The 14,517-nt window shown below is 35.5% G+C and overlaps 1 protein-coding gene across 9 annotated transcripts in view; it reads right to left on the minus strand.

Annotated features, from left to right (window-relative positions):
* The window catches only part of LOC121861203 (TOM1-like protein 2), a 41,755-nt gene that overhangs the window by 21,500 nt on the left and 5,738 nt on the right, over nucleotides 1-14,517 (minus strand). For 7 of the 9 annotated variants that reach the window (XR_006087987.1, XM_042358812.1, XM_042358810.1 and 4 more), the window contains exons 2-3: nucleotides 14,217-14,303; nucleotides 3,179-3,345 (exon numbers count right to left, since the gene is read on the minus strand). Coding sequence is in view for 8 of the 9 variants with exons in the window: in XM_042358812.1 (XP_042214746.1) it covers nucleotides 3,179-3,345; nucleotides 14,217-14,303 (254 nt within the window). In the remaining variant the exon portion in view is untranslated. Of the gene's footprint in view, nucleotides 1-3,178; nucleotides 3,346-4,270; nucleotides 4,420-5,933; nucleotides 6,024-13,080; nucleotides 13,104-14,216; nucleotides 14,304-14,517 lie in introns of those variants that run through there. The other 2 variants (XM_042358813.1, XM_042358817.1) reach the window with 2 other exon arrangements.

The raw sequence follows: 14,517 nt of genomic DNA on the forward strand, positions 1-14,517 counted from the left end.
CGACTCCACAGCCCTGGTACCTATACTGAAATTTTGAACAAAATCCATTTTTTGGCCGAAAATGACAAAAATTGTAAGTCTAAAGCCTTAAAGGATTTTTGGCCAAAAATACGTTTTCTCTCTGAACTAAAATTTAATGTGCCTAACTATTTAAGTACATCCAGAATAATACACAAGCACCAAGAAATGACCTCGAAAACCCATAAGTGGCGAGTAATTAGCATTGCAAAAGTAATTAAAATATTCTAAAAATCATTTGAACATTTTCTAAAAGCCATTTGAACAAGTTATAATCAAGATATCAAATTTTGGTTAACAGATCCTTAAGCAGCACATTCAGGAGTACCTATACTGAAATTTTGAACAAAATCCATTTTTTGGCCGAAATGACAAAAATTGTAAGTCTATAGCCTTAAAAGATTTTTGGCCAAAAATACTTTTCTCTCTGAACTAAAATTTAATGTGCCTAACTATTTAAGTACATCCAGAATAATACACAAGCACCAAGAAATGACCTCGAAAACCCATAAGTGGCGAGTAATTAGCATTGCAAAAGTAATTAAAATATTCTAAAAATCATTTGAACATTTTCTAAAAGCCATTTGAACAAGTTATAATCAAGATATCAAATTTTGGTTAACAGATCCTTAAGCAGCACATTCAGGAGTACCTATACTGAAATTTTGAACAAAATCCATTTTTTGGCCGAAATGACAAAAATTGTAAGTCTAGCCTTAAAGGATTTTTGGCCAAAAATACGTTTTCTCTCTGAACTAAAATTTAATGTGCCTAACTATTTAAGTACATCCAGAATAATACACAAGCACCAAGAAATGACCTCGAAAACCCATAAGTGGCGAGTAATTAGCATTGCAAAAGTAATTAAAATATTCTAAAAATCATTTGAACATTTTCTAAAAGCCATTTGAACAAGTTATAATCAAGATATCAAATTTTGGTTAACAGATCCTTAAGCAGCACATTCAGGAGTACCTATACTGAAATTTTGAACAAAATCCATTTTTTGGCCGAAATGACAAAAATTGTAAGTCTAAAGCCTTAAAGGATTTTTGGCCAAAAATACTTTTTCTCTCTGAACTAAAATTTAATGTGCCTAACTATTTAAGTACATCCAGAATAATACACAAGCACCAAGAAATGACCTCGAAAACCCATAAGTGGCGAGTAATTAGCATTGCAAAAGTAATTAAAATATTCTAAAAATCATTTGAACATTTTCTAAAAGCCATTTGAACAAGTTATAATCAAGATATCAAATTTTGGTTAACAGATCCTTAAGCAGCACATTCAGGAGTACCTATCAGGGCTGTGGAGTCGGAGTCGGAGTCGAGGAGTCGGAGGAAATTTCGGCTTGTGGAGTCGGAGTCGGTAAAATTGTCCAGACTCCGACCGACTCCGACTGAAGCTATTCTGTTCCTAAGAACAAATATATGAACTCAGGCATATTCATTGCAGTGATTCCACTGATCCCACTAATTTTCTTAAATTATTAAAAGAATTTATTTCCATTTTATAAGCATTATTATGAATTTATTGTAGCAGGCACAGTATAGCACTATAATTTTGGACGATAGTCTCTTCTTTACCATTTGAAATTTTGAATTATATCAAATTTTGTTTCGTTGAAAACTGCACAGAGGCTCTCAGCTACAAAACAATTAGCTACAACCTGTTTTTGGTGAGATTAAGGCAAATTTAATTTAATAACTTAATCATGTAAGGTTTATCCATTTTCCTTAATAAGGTATTCATTTCTTTAATGTACATAAATATATAACTTTACTTTAAAAGGAATTGTAGGATCATCATTTAGATCCACATCAGATTATGAGCTTAAACAAAATTCATATGCTGAGATCGAACTTTTAGATATACATGTAAATGGTGTTTTCTAGTTAATATCTTGAATTCTTAATAAATTTATTTTTCTTTTGATTGAAACTTTGAAAGTCAAGCCTATCATCTTTTTGTAGTTCTTAAATATCGTCCAGATCATTAATAAAGCTGTAGCAGTATAGCCACGGTGTTTTACTTTTTACCTATGCAGGTTACAACATACAAATTACAATTAGGATGGTAGAAATAGTGGTTACAAATAGGCCAAGGAGTCGGAGTCGGAAGCATAAAAATTTGAGGAGTCGGAGTCGAAGGTTGTGTCTTCGACTCCACAGCCTTGTGTACATACATGGAGGTGTTACTAGCCCCTGTATGCGTACATTATAAACTTGATTTTATATACAGTACCATAGTTTAAACAAATACAAAAATCACTCCATTCATCATCAATGCTTTACAGCCATTTTCCACACTTGTGAGGGTTAGCCGCACCACAATTACCTGATGGCAGCTGTTGGGTAAAACCATAACAACATGTCCCCCTCTACTCCCCTTCACCATAACCCCAGGGTGCCAGCCCAGACCAGGGGATGGGTACAGCTCTGGTGATCCAGTTACTAACAGACATGTTGAAGCAAAGTTTTAAAGGGGTGTCTTCTCTTCCTAATACCAACCCACAGTTAACATGCAAAAAACATTGTCAAAAACCCTTGAAACTCTATCTAATTATACTCTCATAGCTGCTTATAAATTGGCTAATTACACCGTTCATCAACAAACCTGCCTTAATATTCAAAACTCTATGATTTAAAAGTTTACTTGGAATCGGAAACTGGCATGCATTACCAATTCAGCGCCGTGGTTCTAACAGTGACGTGTGAAAAGTTATATTCAGACCCTACAGGATGTGAATTACAGAAGCTATTCCTCCTTACAATTATATTCACATCTACGGTAAGACATCATTTCTAATATACAGTGAACCTCCATATAACAGGACCCTCTCTCTCCATATAATAGGCGGGGAGGGTCACACCTAACAGGCCCACGATATGACGGACTTTTATCTCTATATAGTTCGTTAGATGGAGGTTTCACATCTAATGGACCCTCGATATAATGGACTTTCCTCTCCAGGCAGTACGCTAAATGGAGGTTTCACTGTATGTCATGAAACACTCGGCCAAACCACCATCTTACGCACTTTATGTTCTTAACTGTTTCTGACCAAAAATAAATAAATAAATAAGCTATCCTTATAAACATCACAGCCTCTTCTGGATCAGCGGGGGCTATCTTGACAGCCACAAAGCAAACTAACCGTCAAGGTGTACATGACGACTGTGTAGTTCTTGGGCTGGGTGGCGAGGCGCTTCCTGATGGCCTTAATGGCGTCGCGGGGACCATCCTCGGACTCATTGATCAGGTCACACACTTCCAGATTAAGTCCCCAGTCCTCTGAAGGCAAGGTCTCTGCTGTTGCCTGTTCTGTAAGTCGTCATCATTATTAATCACAAACATTTTACAGCCTTTTCCAATTAGTTAATATAAATCACAATGGTCTTCACAATCTCTACCTACTGTACTCTTGTATTCATGACACAATACCCTGTACTGTATATTACCATCTTCAGTATCTAAACCTACACCATGAGGAACTCTGCAGTTAGTAATCAAACATTAAAATCATTTTCAAAATCTTATACCTACAGTAATATACAGTATTATACAGTACAGAACTATACAACATATTTTTGGACTACCCGTGGGAGACATCTTAGGATATATAATGATTGAGTTTAAATTATACACGACAGTAACTGGCTCCCTGCTACCATCAACTCCACCTCAACCCAAAGTTAAAATCAGAGATCCATTTTTAACTCTCAAGCTCCTTCCTCTTATCATGCAGTAGAGTTGTTGGAACCAAGAGCAAGAAGAGAGTCTCCCATCACTCTCTGTTATACATTCACTTTTATACGAGTAATTGTGCTCTCTTACTGCAATAAATAAATTAATAACACTGCATTGTATATACAATGTTTTTAGTTACGGATCTCATCAGTGAATAAAAAGAAAAAAGCAAGCCTAGTACAGACTGTAAAAGGCCAAACTGCATCAACTTTTCATTTAAAAAATTTCCCCCCGCTTTAAGCCTCTTCCGGCTGTATTGTACAGACAAACACAGACTTTCCCTCCATCTGTTGTCATTAATTTACTCGTGTGACAGATGTGTTTCCCTTCATAAGCAAAACACATAACAAAGAGAAGACAATAGTACACACAAGTTATATCCTCTGATTAACTTTATGAAATTAATGAAACTTTCTATAGAGCATAATGTACAGTGTTGGAAGTGTTAACCTATGACACCTGAGTATCAGAATAAAGGCACAAAAACACTGAACTGTACCTAATTTCTGCATGAGAGATGAAGATGCCATCACAGAGGACTCTTGGTCTGTTGGAATGTTTGTTATCCTTCGGTATTTCTGTATTGCTCTCATTTGGTCGACTCAAGTCCTACGTGTTCCTTCACACTGACAGTTTTCTCAGTTAATACTAATATGTAATAAAATGACACTAATGAAATTCATAGATTGTACACTGACAGACACACATGATATACTGTACTGTACACACTTACTGTGCCCTGGTAATAATCAGACACATAGCTACATGTACTGTATTACATCTTTCATAAGATTTAGTGCACAAACTGTACAAATCCACACAGGTACAGCACATGCGTATAGTATTATCTCTAAGATCCAAACTAGTGCTATGAAATGTCCACTTGGGCAAGTACACGAGGCAACAAAATATTCGGTCAGACAGACAGATCACTGTGAGAGAAACAATAAGATGATAAAAACCACTCCACCTTCCTTTGTGCTCACATAAACAATGAAACAACAGTGACTCTCCAACAGCCCCCCCACCCCCCACAAAAAAAACACAACTTCCTGCTTCCACATCTTTAAAAACCATCATATTATCAGATGCCTAAAAAATTATAGCACAGTGATATGAGCAACAGCTTTGTTTTACAGCCACACCGTTTAAAAAGCTTTCAAGTTTTATGTTTATGTTCAGTCAATAACACACACATCCTTTGAGACTGCTGCCTAATATGAAACACTTCTTATCTTTATCATAACCCCTGTCTCAGCTTAAATCATCCAGGGATGAGCTTAGAAACACACAACAAATCCTAGCATCAATTCTGTGCCTATAGTATCCTCATCGCTAAATCTGGCTACACTCGCATCATATTGTAACTTGAGTTGGAACTATGAAACACATTTACCCAAAGTACAGTAACCAAGTTATCTAGAGATGTTTAATTGACCCTCTGAATACTGAACTGTACTGTACATTTTGCTCAATCCTTTTAACAGATGTGTCAGGTGTGTACTATACATGTGGAAGTATGGGTTGTTGTAAATCAATAGGACTCCTGCACACCTACTGTACTGGATGACTGACAATAACAAGAATACCACCATAAAGTGAACTATAAAACAGAAAGAGGAGAACTGTCAGGGATGGTGCAAGAAGAACGGACACACAGAGGAGTGACTCATAGTGTACAGTAAAAGGAAAATGTGTAGAACAGTAGGTGAGGCAGTGATGGTAAAACTGTACAACCACAGGAACAGAATCACAAAAGTATAAACATCAATTTCCAGGAAAGTATAACCATGAATTTCCAGGAAGCTGTAATAATCCTACCTACAGAGGCCGACTCTACCGACAGTAATATTAAAAAAGTGAGGAAAACAGGAAAAGAAAGTTTAAAGTGGGTGGAAAATATTAGCCATTACACTACATCTACTGAGAGTTGTCAGCAGTCCTTTACTTCAAACAATTACTGTAGATGAATGTAAGAGTTAGTTCACAGAATAAATCAACTGAGTCTGTAAACAAAGAGTGAACACATCACACACAACTTTCACTTTTCTCTTCTAACTGTACACAACAAGAGAGAACAAGTTAAATACAGTAAACATTTCCCAGTGTTGAATATACTGTATTGTACATTATAATAACAACTTGCACAAGTTCACCCGTACGGTTTTCACAGATTAAACACAATACAAGATGATGTTAGAGCCAGAGCACTGCCAACACACACACACACACAGGTGAGTGAGACAAGACTGGTGTTAGGCAACTGTGATGGTCATACATGACTGCTGACACAGTCATGCTTCCCCACAACCAAATTGCCACAAACTTCCACCCACCACCACTTTTACTAACTTTCTCACCAATTACATGTTCTTCTACATATTATTAACCATAAAAATTGACATGCTGTACTGTGAACCTTTCATGATAAAAATTTCTAATAAACTCATCATTTATTTAATATGAAGTATCAGTGTTTTAATTATGCTCATAAATCACTATACATGATACCATTCTCCAACATATTGTAAATGTTATAATTATTGCACATTAACTGAATGACTATTATATACTGTCCTGTGTATTCTTTCAATCATAATGTCAACTAACTTTCTCTCATTCCTACACTTAAACTAATTTTATGTTTCACTGAGAAAGTAGCTAAAGGTCTGAGCACTACTGACACTTACAAAACACACTGTACACACTGACAATACAATAAACAACAAGAAACACCTCAAGATCAGTTTCTTAGTTCATTTCACCTTTATCTGATCCAACAACAATACCAGCTGTGTTTATCAGTTCACCCTGACATAAGCAAACAAGAAATACCATGTATTAATACCTGGACTCATATCTTCACTAAGGAATTTACCAGTGGCAAAGTAAAGTAACACTGACCTCACAACTCCATGAACCATAAGGTGGTTACCAACTTTATGTACAGTCAGCAAAAAATTATTCTGCACCCTGGGTGCAATGGCTCTCACAACGAACACTGTGAGACTGATGCCATGTATTGGTAAGGTTGGTACCTCCTATTGTATGATTCATTGTATAACTAATGTGCTGTTATTCCTTATATCATGTGTAGTAACCACAGAGAAATTATCAGGAATACATATAAAATCCATAGCACTTACACCAGATAATGTCATAGCATTATATACTATACCGTAGTATTGTACTACGTTTAGCCACCCACATATGGCAGACACTCTAGACACTGAGGTGCTGTAAAGGAATTTCACATACTATGTGATACAACGAAATCGTGTAAATACTCAAGATTATAACCACTATCTGAGAAAGTGATGAGAAGTGACATAATACGAGACCTCAACCAGAAAAAAACAATACCAAACATTTGTAACATAGGAAAGTTATACAATATTACTCATACGTAACCGAGCTACTGGAAAGATGTGAGTTAAGAAACGAGCTACAGTAGAGTATATCTCTTAAATATGTCACAATATATAATAAGGATAGGGGGTTGACCGGGGGTAACTGGTACTGTAGCAAAATTCACAAAGCAAAAGCATTGTTAGTGTTATATAACACAGTGGAGCAAAGAATTTTACCATAGGAAATGTGATCGTTAAAAAGAATGTAATGAAACTGTTAGAAATGGAGCAGTTTCGATCTGTAAAGGACAGATCATCAAAGCAAACAGCAGGAGTCGTAATGGCAATTGCTTTTGATATTAATTTGATTATTTTATAAATATAGCTATATGATGTTAACTGCTCTATTCACATCTTGTAACACATTGTGCACGCAGACACACTTAAACACCTTATGGTAAATACTATCAACAGAGTAACAACACCTTATGGTAAATACTATCAACAGAGTAACTGGCAACTCAGGAAGCCAGGGCTACCAACATCCGCTTTGACTCATGAGTGTTTTCGGAATTCTTGGTCCGTTGTGTCATACTGTAGGAACCCGTAAAGGTGCACAATAATATTTTGCTGACTGTACATTATACAGTACTGTATCTATTAACTAACTCTGTCCAGAAGCCATATACAGTAATATATACACTGTATATATATTTATGCGGTCAATTGAATCCGCGTAGTAGCGCGTAAAACGAGAAACGCGTAAATGGAATAACAGAACATATGGGATTAATTGAAATAAGAGACTGGGCCGACTCCCAAACTCCACTTTTTCAGACACAATACCTACGTTGTAGTAAAAATAACATCTTAATTTTATGATGGTATGCACACACAATTAATAATTAAGAAAAATATCAATAATATTAGGTTTTTTAACACTTACAACAGTAGAAAAGATGACTGGGCACCCGGGGATGGGGGGTTGGTTCCAAGGCAGAGGGCAGATTATTGGCCCTCACCTGTATCACTATCCACCACATAGGCTTGCAGGGCCTCTTTGTCAAACCCCTCAAAGTCCATATAAGTCTATATCCTCACTATCATTATCACTGACTTGGACCGGCTGTGGCGGGTGAAGAACTCGGTAATGTTTTGATGACTGGGCGACCTTGCGCGAACCCTGCCCACGCCACTTCCCGCGTATATGAGTAGATGCACCGCATAAATTGGGTATTCCGGTTCTGGCGGGGTACCACGTAAATGTGGAAACGCATAAACGAGAACCGATATATATATATATATATATATATATATATATATATATATATATATATATATATATATATATATATATATATATATATATATATATATATATATATATATATATATATATATATATATATATATATATATATATATATATATATATATATATATATATATATATATATATATATATATATATATATATATATATTTTTTTTTTTTATGTAACTTTGAATTGTGTAGCTATCTATGTAGCTATCTATTTCCTGACAAACCTTGACATTAATAAATACACCCTGCACTGTTTCAAGTACAGCACCCATTTATTGCTTAACCTCTGCCTTATACTGCACCATGAATGATTCTCTACACCTATTTCACAATTGTTTCACCTTGCCAATGTTCACACTAACCTTAATTTGACTACGTACAATGACTCCAATTACTCTAAAGTTCTAATAACAGATTAAAAATTATCAAAGATACTTAGATTATTATTTCCACACGGTTTAAATTTACAAAATAAACATCAAATAAGTGTAAGGGGATCACCTGGGTCAAGTGACATGAAGGCTTCTTATATGTAACCTATATACTGTACTGTATTTCCGAGTAGTAAATACAGAATTTACATTGTGAATAAAGTAATGAAGTGAGATACAGTGCAGGTATATACAATATTCTGTAATATACTGTATGGTACTATTGCTACAACAAATGTTAATAAGAACTTAATACAGTAGCTAAAACATCAACGAGAAGAATAATGTTACAGAAGCATCCCACCGGAAGAAATACTGTAGCTACAAGAGAGAGGCAAAATTACGAAGAATATTGTTGGTAAAGATAAGATGAAAGGTGTAACATTAAGATAAAATTGGTTAATGACGGACACAGAAACATGGAAGTCTGTGATGAGTTTGGCACCACACAGGATGTGGTTAATAGTAAATGAGGAACTCGGGGGTGGGAAGGGAGGGTGATATGTAGTGTGTATAAATATGTGCGGCGGATGATAAAAATAACACACCTAAATACGGTACAGTACAGTGGGCGATAAACTCAAACAGACAATACAATAATGAAGTAGCTTAAATCTACAGGGGGGGGGGGAGAGAGCTGTGTTAGCAGAAGCCTGAGGGAGCCTATGTGTTAAGGAGAAAGTAGGAACAGACTTAGTGAATGACAGGCCAAGGGAGAAAGCAGCAAGCACAGAGGAGGATGTGTATGATAAGTCTATACAGTATAGAGATGTGAAGATCCTGGTTCCAGAGTAAGGTTCAGCACTGACAACATACTGCACCAGGATCTATACAGTAACAGGAAGAGCCAACACAACACAAAAGGTAACGCACAATGGATCGTTTGAGACTAAATTAACACGTAGTACGGTATACAGTATATAGCCACAAATTACTAAATTAATATAATCACCAGATAAATACTGTATATATTACAGCTGGTGAAAGGTTAAATCAGTTAAAACTAAACTGTTAACTGGAAAATGAATGTACTGAGACATGACATACAGTACAGGTAAGGGAAGAGTCATTAACACAACCTCACCAGTATTGTACCAGTCAGACACTACAGTACCCAACACTTCAGTATGAGGTCCTCAGTCTGTGTAGCTCTCCAACAACTAGCTTTCATTTTAAAAAGCAACAATTTAAACTTTTAACACACATACGTACAGTAACCACATCCTTTAAAACACAGTAACTAATTCTCCTTGGAACCTAACTTTACCTAAATACTGCACAGTACTGTATTAATCTATTTAAAATTTAAGCTAATTTTGTTTCCTTTCATAAGTTTCCCAAAGTATCACTTTCCAAAAACCAGTCTTGTCCAGGGACCATGACCAGAGTGAGAGCGTATAGTGTTGCAGTCCTCAGTTAACCCAGCAGAGCAGCCATGTGAGTCATGGCCATATTTTACAGTGAGCAGTTCAGAACACCTGTACACCATACCTTCACCACCCCCCCCCCCCTCACACACCAACATCTGTACAGTAAATGTTTGCAAGTGCACATATAATGGATAAACTTGTAAGCCACATGGAAAAAAGAAACTAAATGGATGTATGAGCAAATATGTGAACACGCATTTACATTCACATATAAATATGCTTAGTGCATACATAAATTAATGCAAATACAAACATACACATAGAGGAGTGTAAAGTGCCCCACTGCCCAACAACAAACTGGTCAAACCAGCTTATCAAAGGTCAACCTCTGCTGCCTCATTTCATGGTCAACTTTTTGCACTGGTTTATTAAGTTCTCTTCTGTACACAGTCTTTACTGCCCCAAATATCTAATACATCATCAGAGATAAATTGTATAACATTAATTCACCTCATGACAACCAGAAATGTGCTAACTGACACAATCTATTCATAAATCATCATCTTTTTTAATCTGCAGGATAAAACTGCTGTGCAACACCTGACTCCTGACCAAACTCTTCTCCACTGTTTCTGGACATGCAGGTAAATGAAGGCCGAGTAATTTTAATTGGGAATCCTGCAGAACATAATACTTAGTAGTGTACAGACAGACAGGAACATGATGATATTTATTTTTCAGAGCATAATACTGTATGTAATGTACAATGGCCTATGGTTTACTATAAATCAGTAAGTCTCAGTAGACGTTAATGCATCATTTGTCATGGATTTAATAAAGATGAAAAAGATTAAGTAAAAAAAATATATTTACCGAGGTGATAAAACGAAACAAAATCTATGCCTGTACTGTATTTACTGAGGCGAAAAAACAATCAACCTTTCTTGTAGTGAGATCAATGGGTGACACAATAAAGGTCACAGCACATCTTCATATATTGTTTCCTCTTCTTATACCGTACAGGTTCCAGCATCTTGATTTCTTCTCCCTGCTGTGGCGTCACTTTCAAGCCTCACTCTAGTCTTACTACCCCTTACCAAATTCAAGAGCTTTATATCCAGCTGAGTTTTCTCCTTGAATTACCAGCCACACCTTTCTCATACTGAACCATATAACCAAGTTGTGTGTAATATAAAAAAAGATACAGTATTGAACCATAAAGAAACTGAGTTCATGGTATAGTGCTGTTCACTAATTAAACTATCTATACTGTAGTGTACTCATCTGCCAAACAGCATATGATTCATTTATCACCTTGAAGACTCACATTATTATCACTAGTCTAAATGACATGCATGTGTGGCTGCTTCATAAGGCACAGAAAGCAAGGTTATCATCATCTCTGGCTGTCCATATGTAGGTCAGCAGATAGGCTTCCGTCCTCCACAGAGATATTTAGAAAGTACTGATAATTAAAATATACTGTATGCCTTGTCAAGTCTATCTCAATGACAAAGTCCATTAATTATTATACAAGCAGACAACCAGTGTATTCTTCATTACAGTTACAACGTGTTACTAGTACATCCAAACATGATAATTCAGACCATGAGGAACTGTCAACCAATAGCTTGTGGTGTTAGTTTATGCAGATGCTCTCCACCTATTGTATTCAGACATACAGTATATCCTCTTTCAGTGTTTATGTCAACAAACTAGCAAAATTAGTTGACATACAGACACAAATTCCATGAATAAATCTCCTGACAATACTTGAAGTATATGACAAATGACTGCCACACTACTTATACTGTACAGCTTTAATGGTTTAAGTGACAGAACACTTCCCAGCAAGAAATTAATCTTTCCATACGAACCTTAGTAAGCAAACTTAATCAACCTAGCATAAAATAATATACAGTAGTACAGCATTTCCAGCCAAAAGTAGGCATTTTCGGTAGGTTTTGCTGGTTTGTCTTGTCTACAATAAATCACAATGTACATGTAATAACATTCACTGGAAGTGTTCACGTGTACGGAAAGGACAATGTTGCTGGCAAAAACATTCATGTGTATTGCCACTCTAATATTCTTAGAGAAATTACAAATCCCATTTGTCCTTTTCTCAGGAGAGTCTTCTCAACATAATATTTTATCATCACCGTCTATACAAAAGTTTTCCAAGTCGTAGCTTCTGTTTATCACTGAGGATAATGGTAGTGTTTACATCCATGAAACATTCAATCTGTTCACATAAACAGTTGAAGCTTATATAAACATGGCTTCATCATCAGGTGGGTGGCTCGGAGCATCTTTATTTACAGGAAAAACTCGGAAACAAAATAAAACACAAAGAGTAGTATTCCTTCACCCAATTTGCTTTTTTCTAAAGATAAGAAATAATTTTTCTTCTCCAGATATTTTTCATTAGGTTGCTGGTTAACCCAAGCCCCATGTCCTTTAATATTACCTTTAATTTACCCGAACATGACACATAAGGATCGCACCTTTGGTAACTTGCCCAAAAACCAATGAAAAAATTCACATTTTAGCAGAAACTATACTGAGTAACAATGGACGACTACTGTTCAAATTCAACATAGTTCCATGATTTTTTAAGGTAAAGGTGTAGAAAAGGGCGAACACCAGAAGGAATTGTCCGAATTGGTTGAATTTTTTTTTACACACTAATATGATATTAAACACAAAAATGAAAACGACAACGCATAGAACCAAATAGAACCGGACCTAACATACCCAACCTATGGGCTTGTTAGGTCAGGTTCTATTAGGTTCTATGCATTATCTTGTTAATTTATGTGTTAAACAACTTACCTTAATATTGAGGTTGATATACATCAGCAATGGCAAGGAGCAATACGTGGAAGCGTTCACCATCATTTAGGAAACGTCTCTTGAAAAGGGATTCAGCGATATAAACAACGAAAATGGCGACGAGAGGAGAATTCTTAAAAAATGCTTATTATAATAGAAAGTCGTTGTTTCTTTTAATATACTTAACATCATCAAAACAATATACAGATCAAAAATAAAGAAAATCAACAAACAACTTCTGGTGGTCACCCTTTTCTACACCTTAACCTTTTTTTTTAAATTCACAAGATGAAGCACAACAAATGTGCTGTTCCTGAAATAACTTCAAAGTGTCTGGTAGATTTCCTCGCTAAGCCACATTAACCATCTGGTGTTGTAGAGGTAACACCTACCCTCCTGTCAGTAACCATTTCTGGTCTTCCTAACATCCTATATTATTTTTCCTATCTACCAGAATATTTGTGAAGAACACAGTGAATAAGTCAACTGTACAATAAAACAGAACTTAATACTCAAAATAAAATATCAAATAAATTAAAAGTATCATAATTATGTATAATATTAAGTTCAAGAGCGATAGATAAAGTTAATAATAACTTAGTGATAAGAGAATTCTATACCCAAGTCACATGACAGCTCAGCTCTTCACTCTACTATAAACCTTCATTATCACCAAGCTACACTTTATTAACGAGTAACAGTAACATCTCAGTAAACTATAAGACTCAGAAGTACATTATTAAAGAAAAATAATAGTAATATTGAGTAAGGTATTGGCGACATAAGGCCCTATCATCCCTCCACTAAAACTAACATAATTATGAATAAAAAATCTATATACACCTTCTTACACCCATATATAAACCATCTACACCTTGCTCTCAATAACGGGATCATATGTCACCTAATACAAAGACATTAAAACAAGGAAAATTGTGTATTAGTTATTAGAACATTTGACAACTCGAGTCAGCAGACGACATCAGCTGACTCACACACACAAGACATCAACAACATTTACCACTATAGTTTACACCACAATGCTAAATTTAACTTTTTAATATGAGCTAGGTGTTGTTATGTAGTTTGAGTATGAGTGTGTGTAGTGAGGGAAGGTGTTATAGGGTATTACTCACCGATCTTCTGGCCTACGGGGGTACCGAACGGGTTGACTCCGAAGAACGACATTTTGTTCCGTGACGTCATCATCTCCTTCACTTTCTCTATAATACAAAACACTTGATATTAATCCTTGTTATATATATATATTATCTTATTAAATTAAATAATCATCTAAATCTAAATATGTTCATAGTTTATAATCAATATTTTCTTATGTGGTTAAATTATGTTGTATTTAACACAAATGCCTCGACATGAACTGCAGTTGTCACTTATGGATTTTACTAGATTAAAAATGTTCAGTAATGTGACAGT

The sequence above is a fragment of the Homarus americanus genome, unplaced genomic scaffold (assembly GCF_018991925.1).
Source record: "Homarus americanus isolate GMGI-L3 unplaced genomic scaffold, GMGI_Hamer_2.0 scaffold21314, whole genome shotgun sequence".
Classification (NCBI taxonomy): Eukaryota; Metazoa; Arthropoda; class Malacostraca; order Decapoda; family Nephropidae; genus Homarus; species Homarus americanus.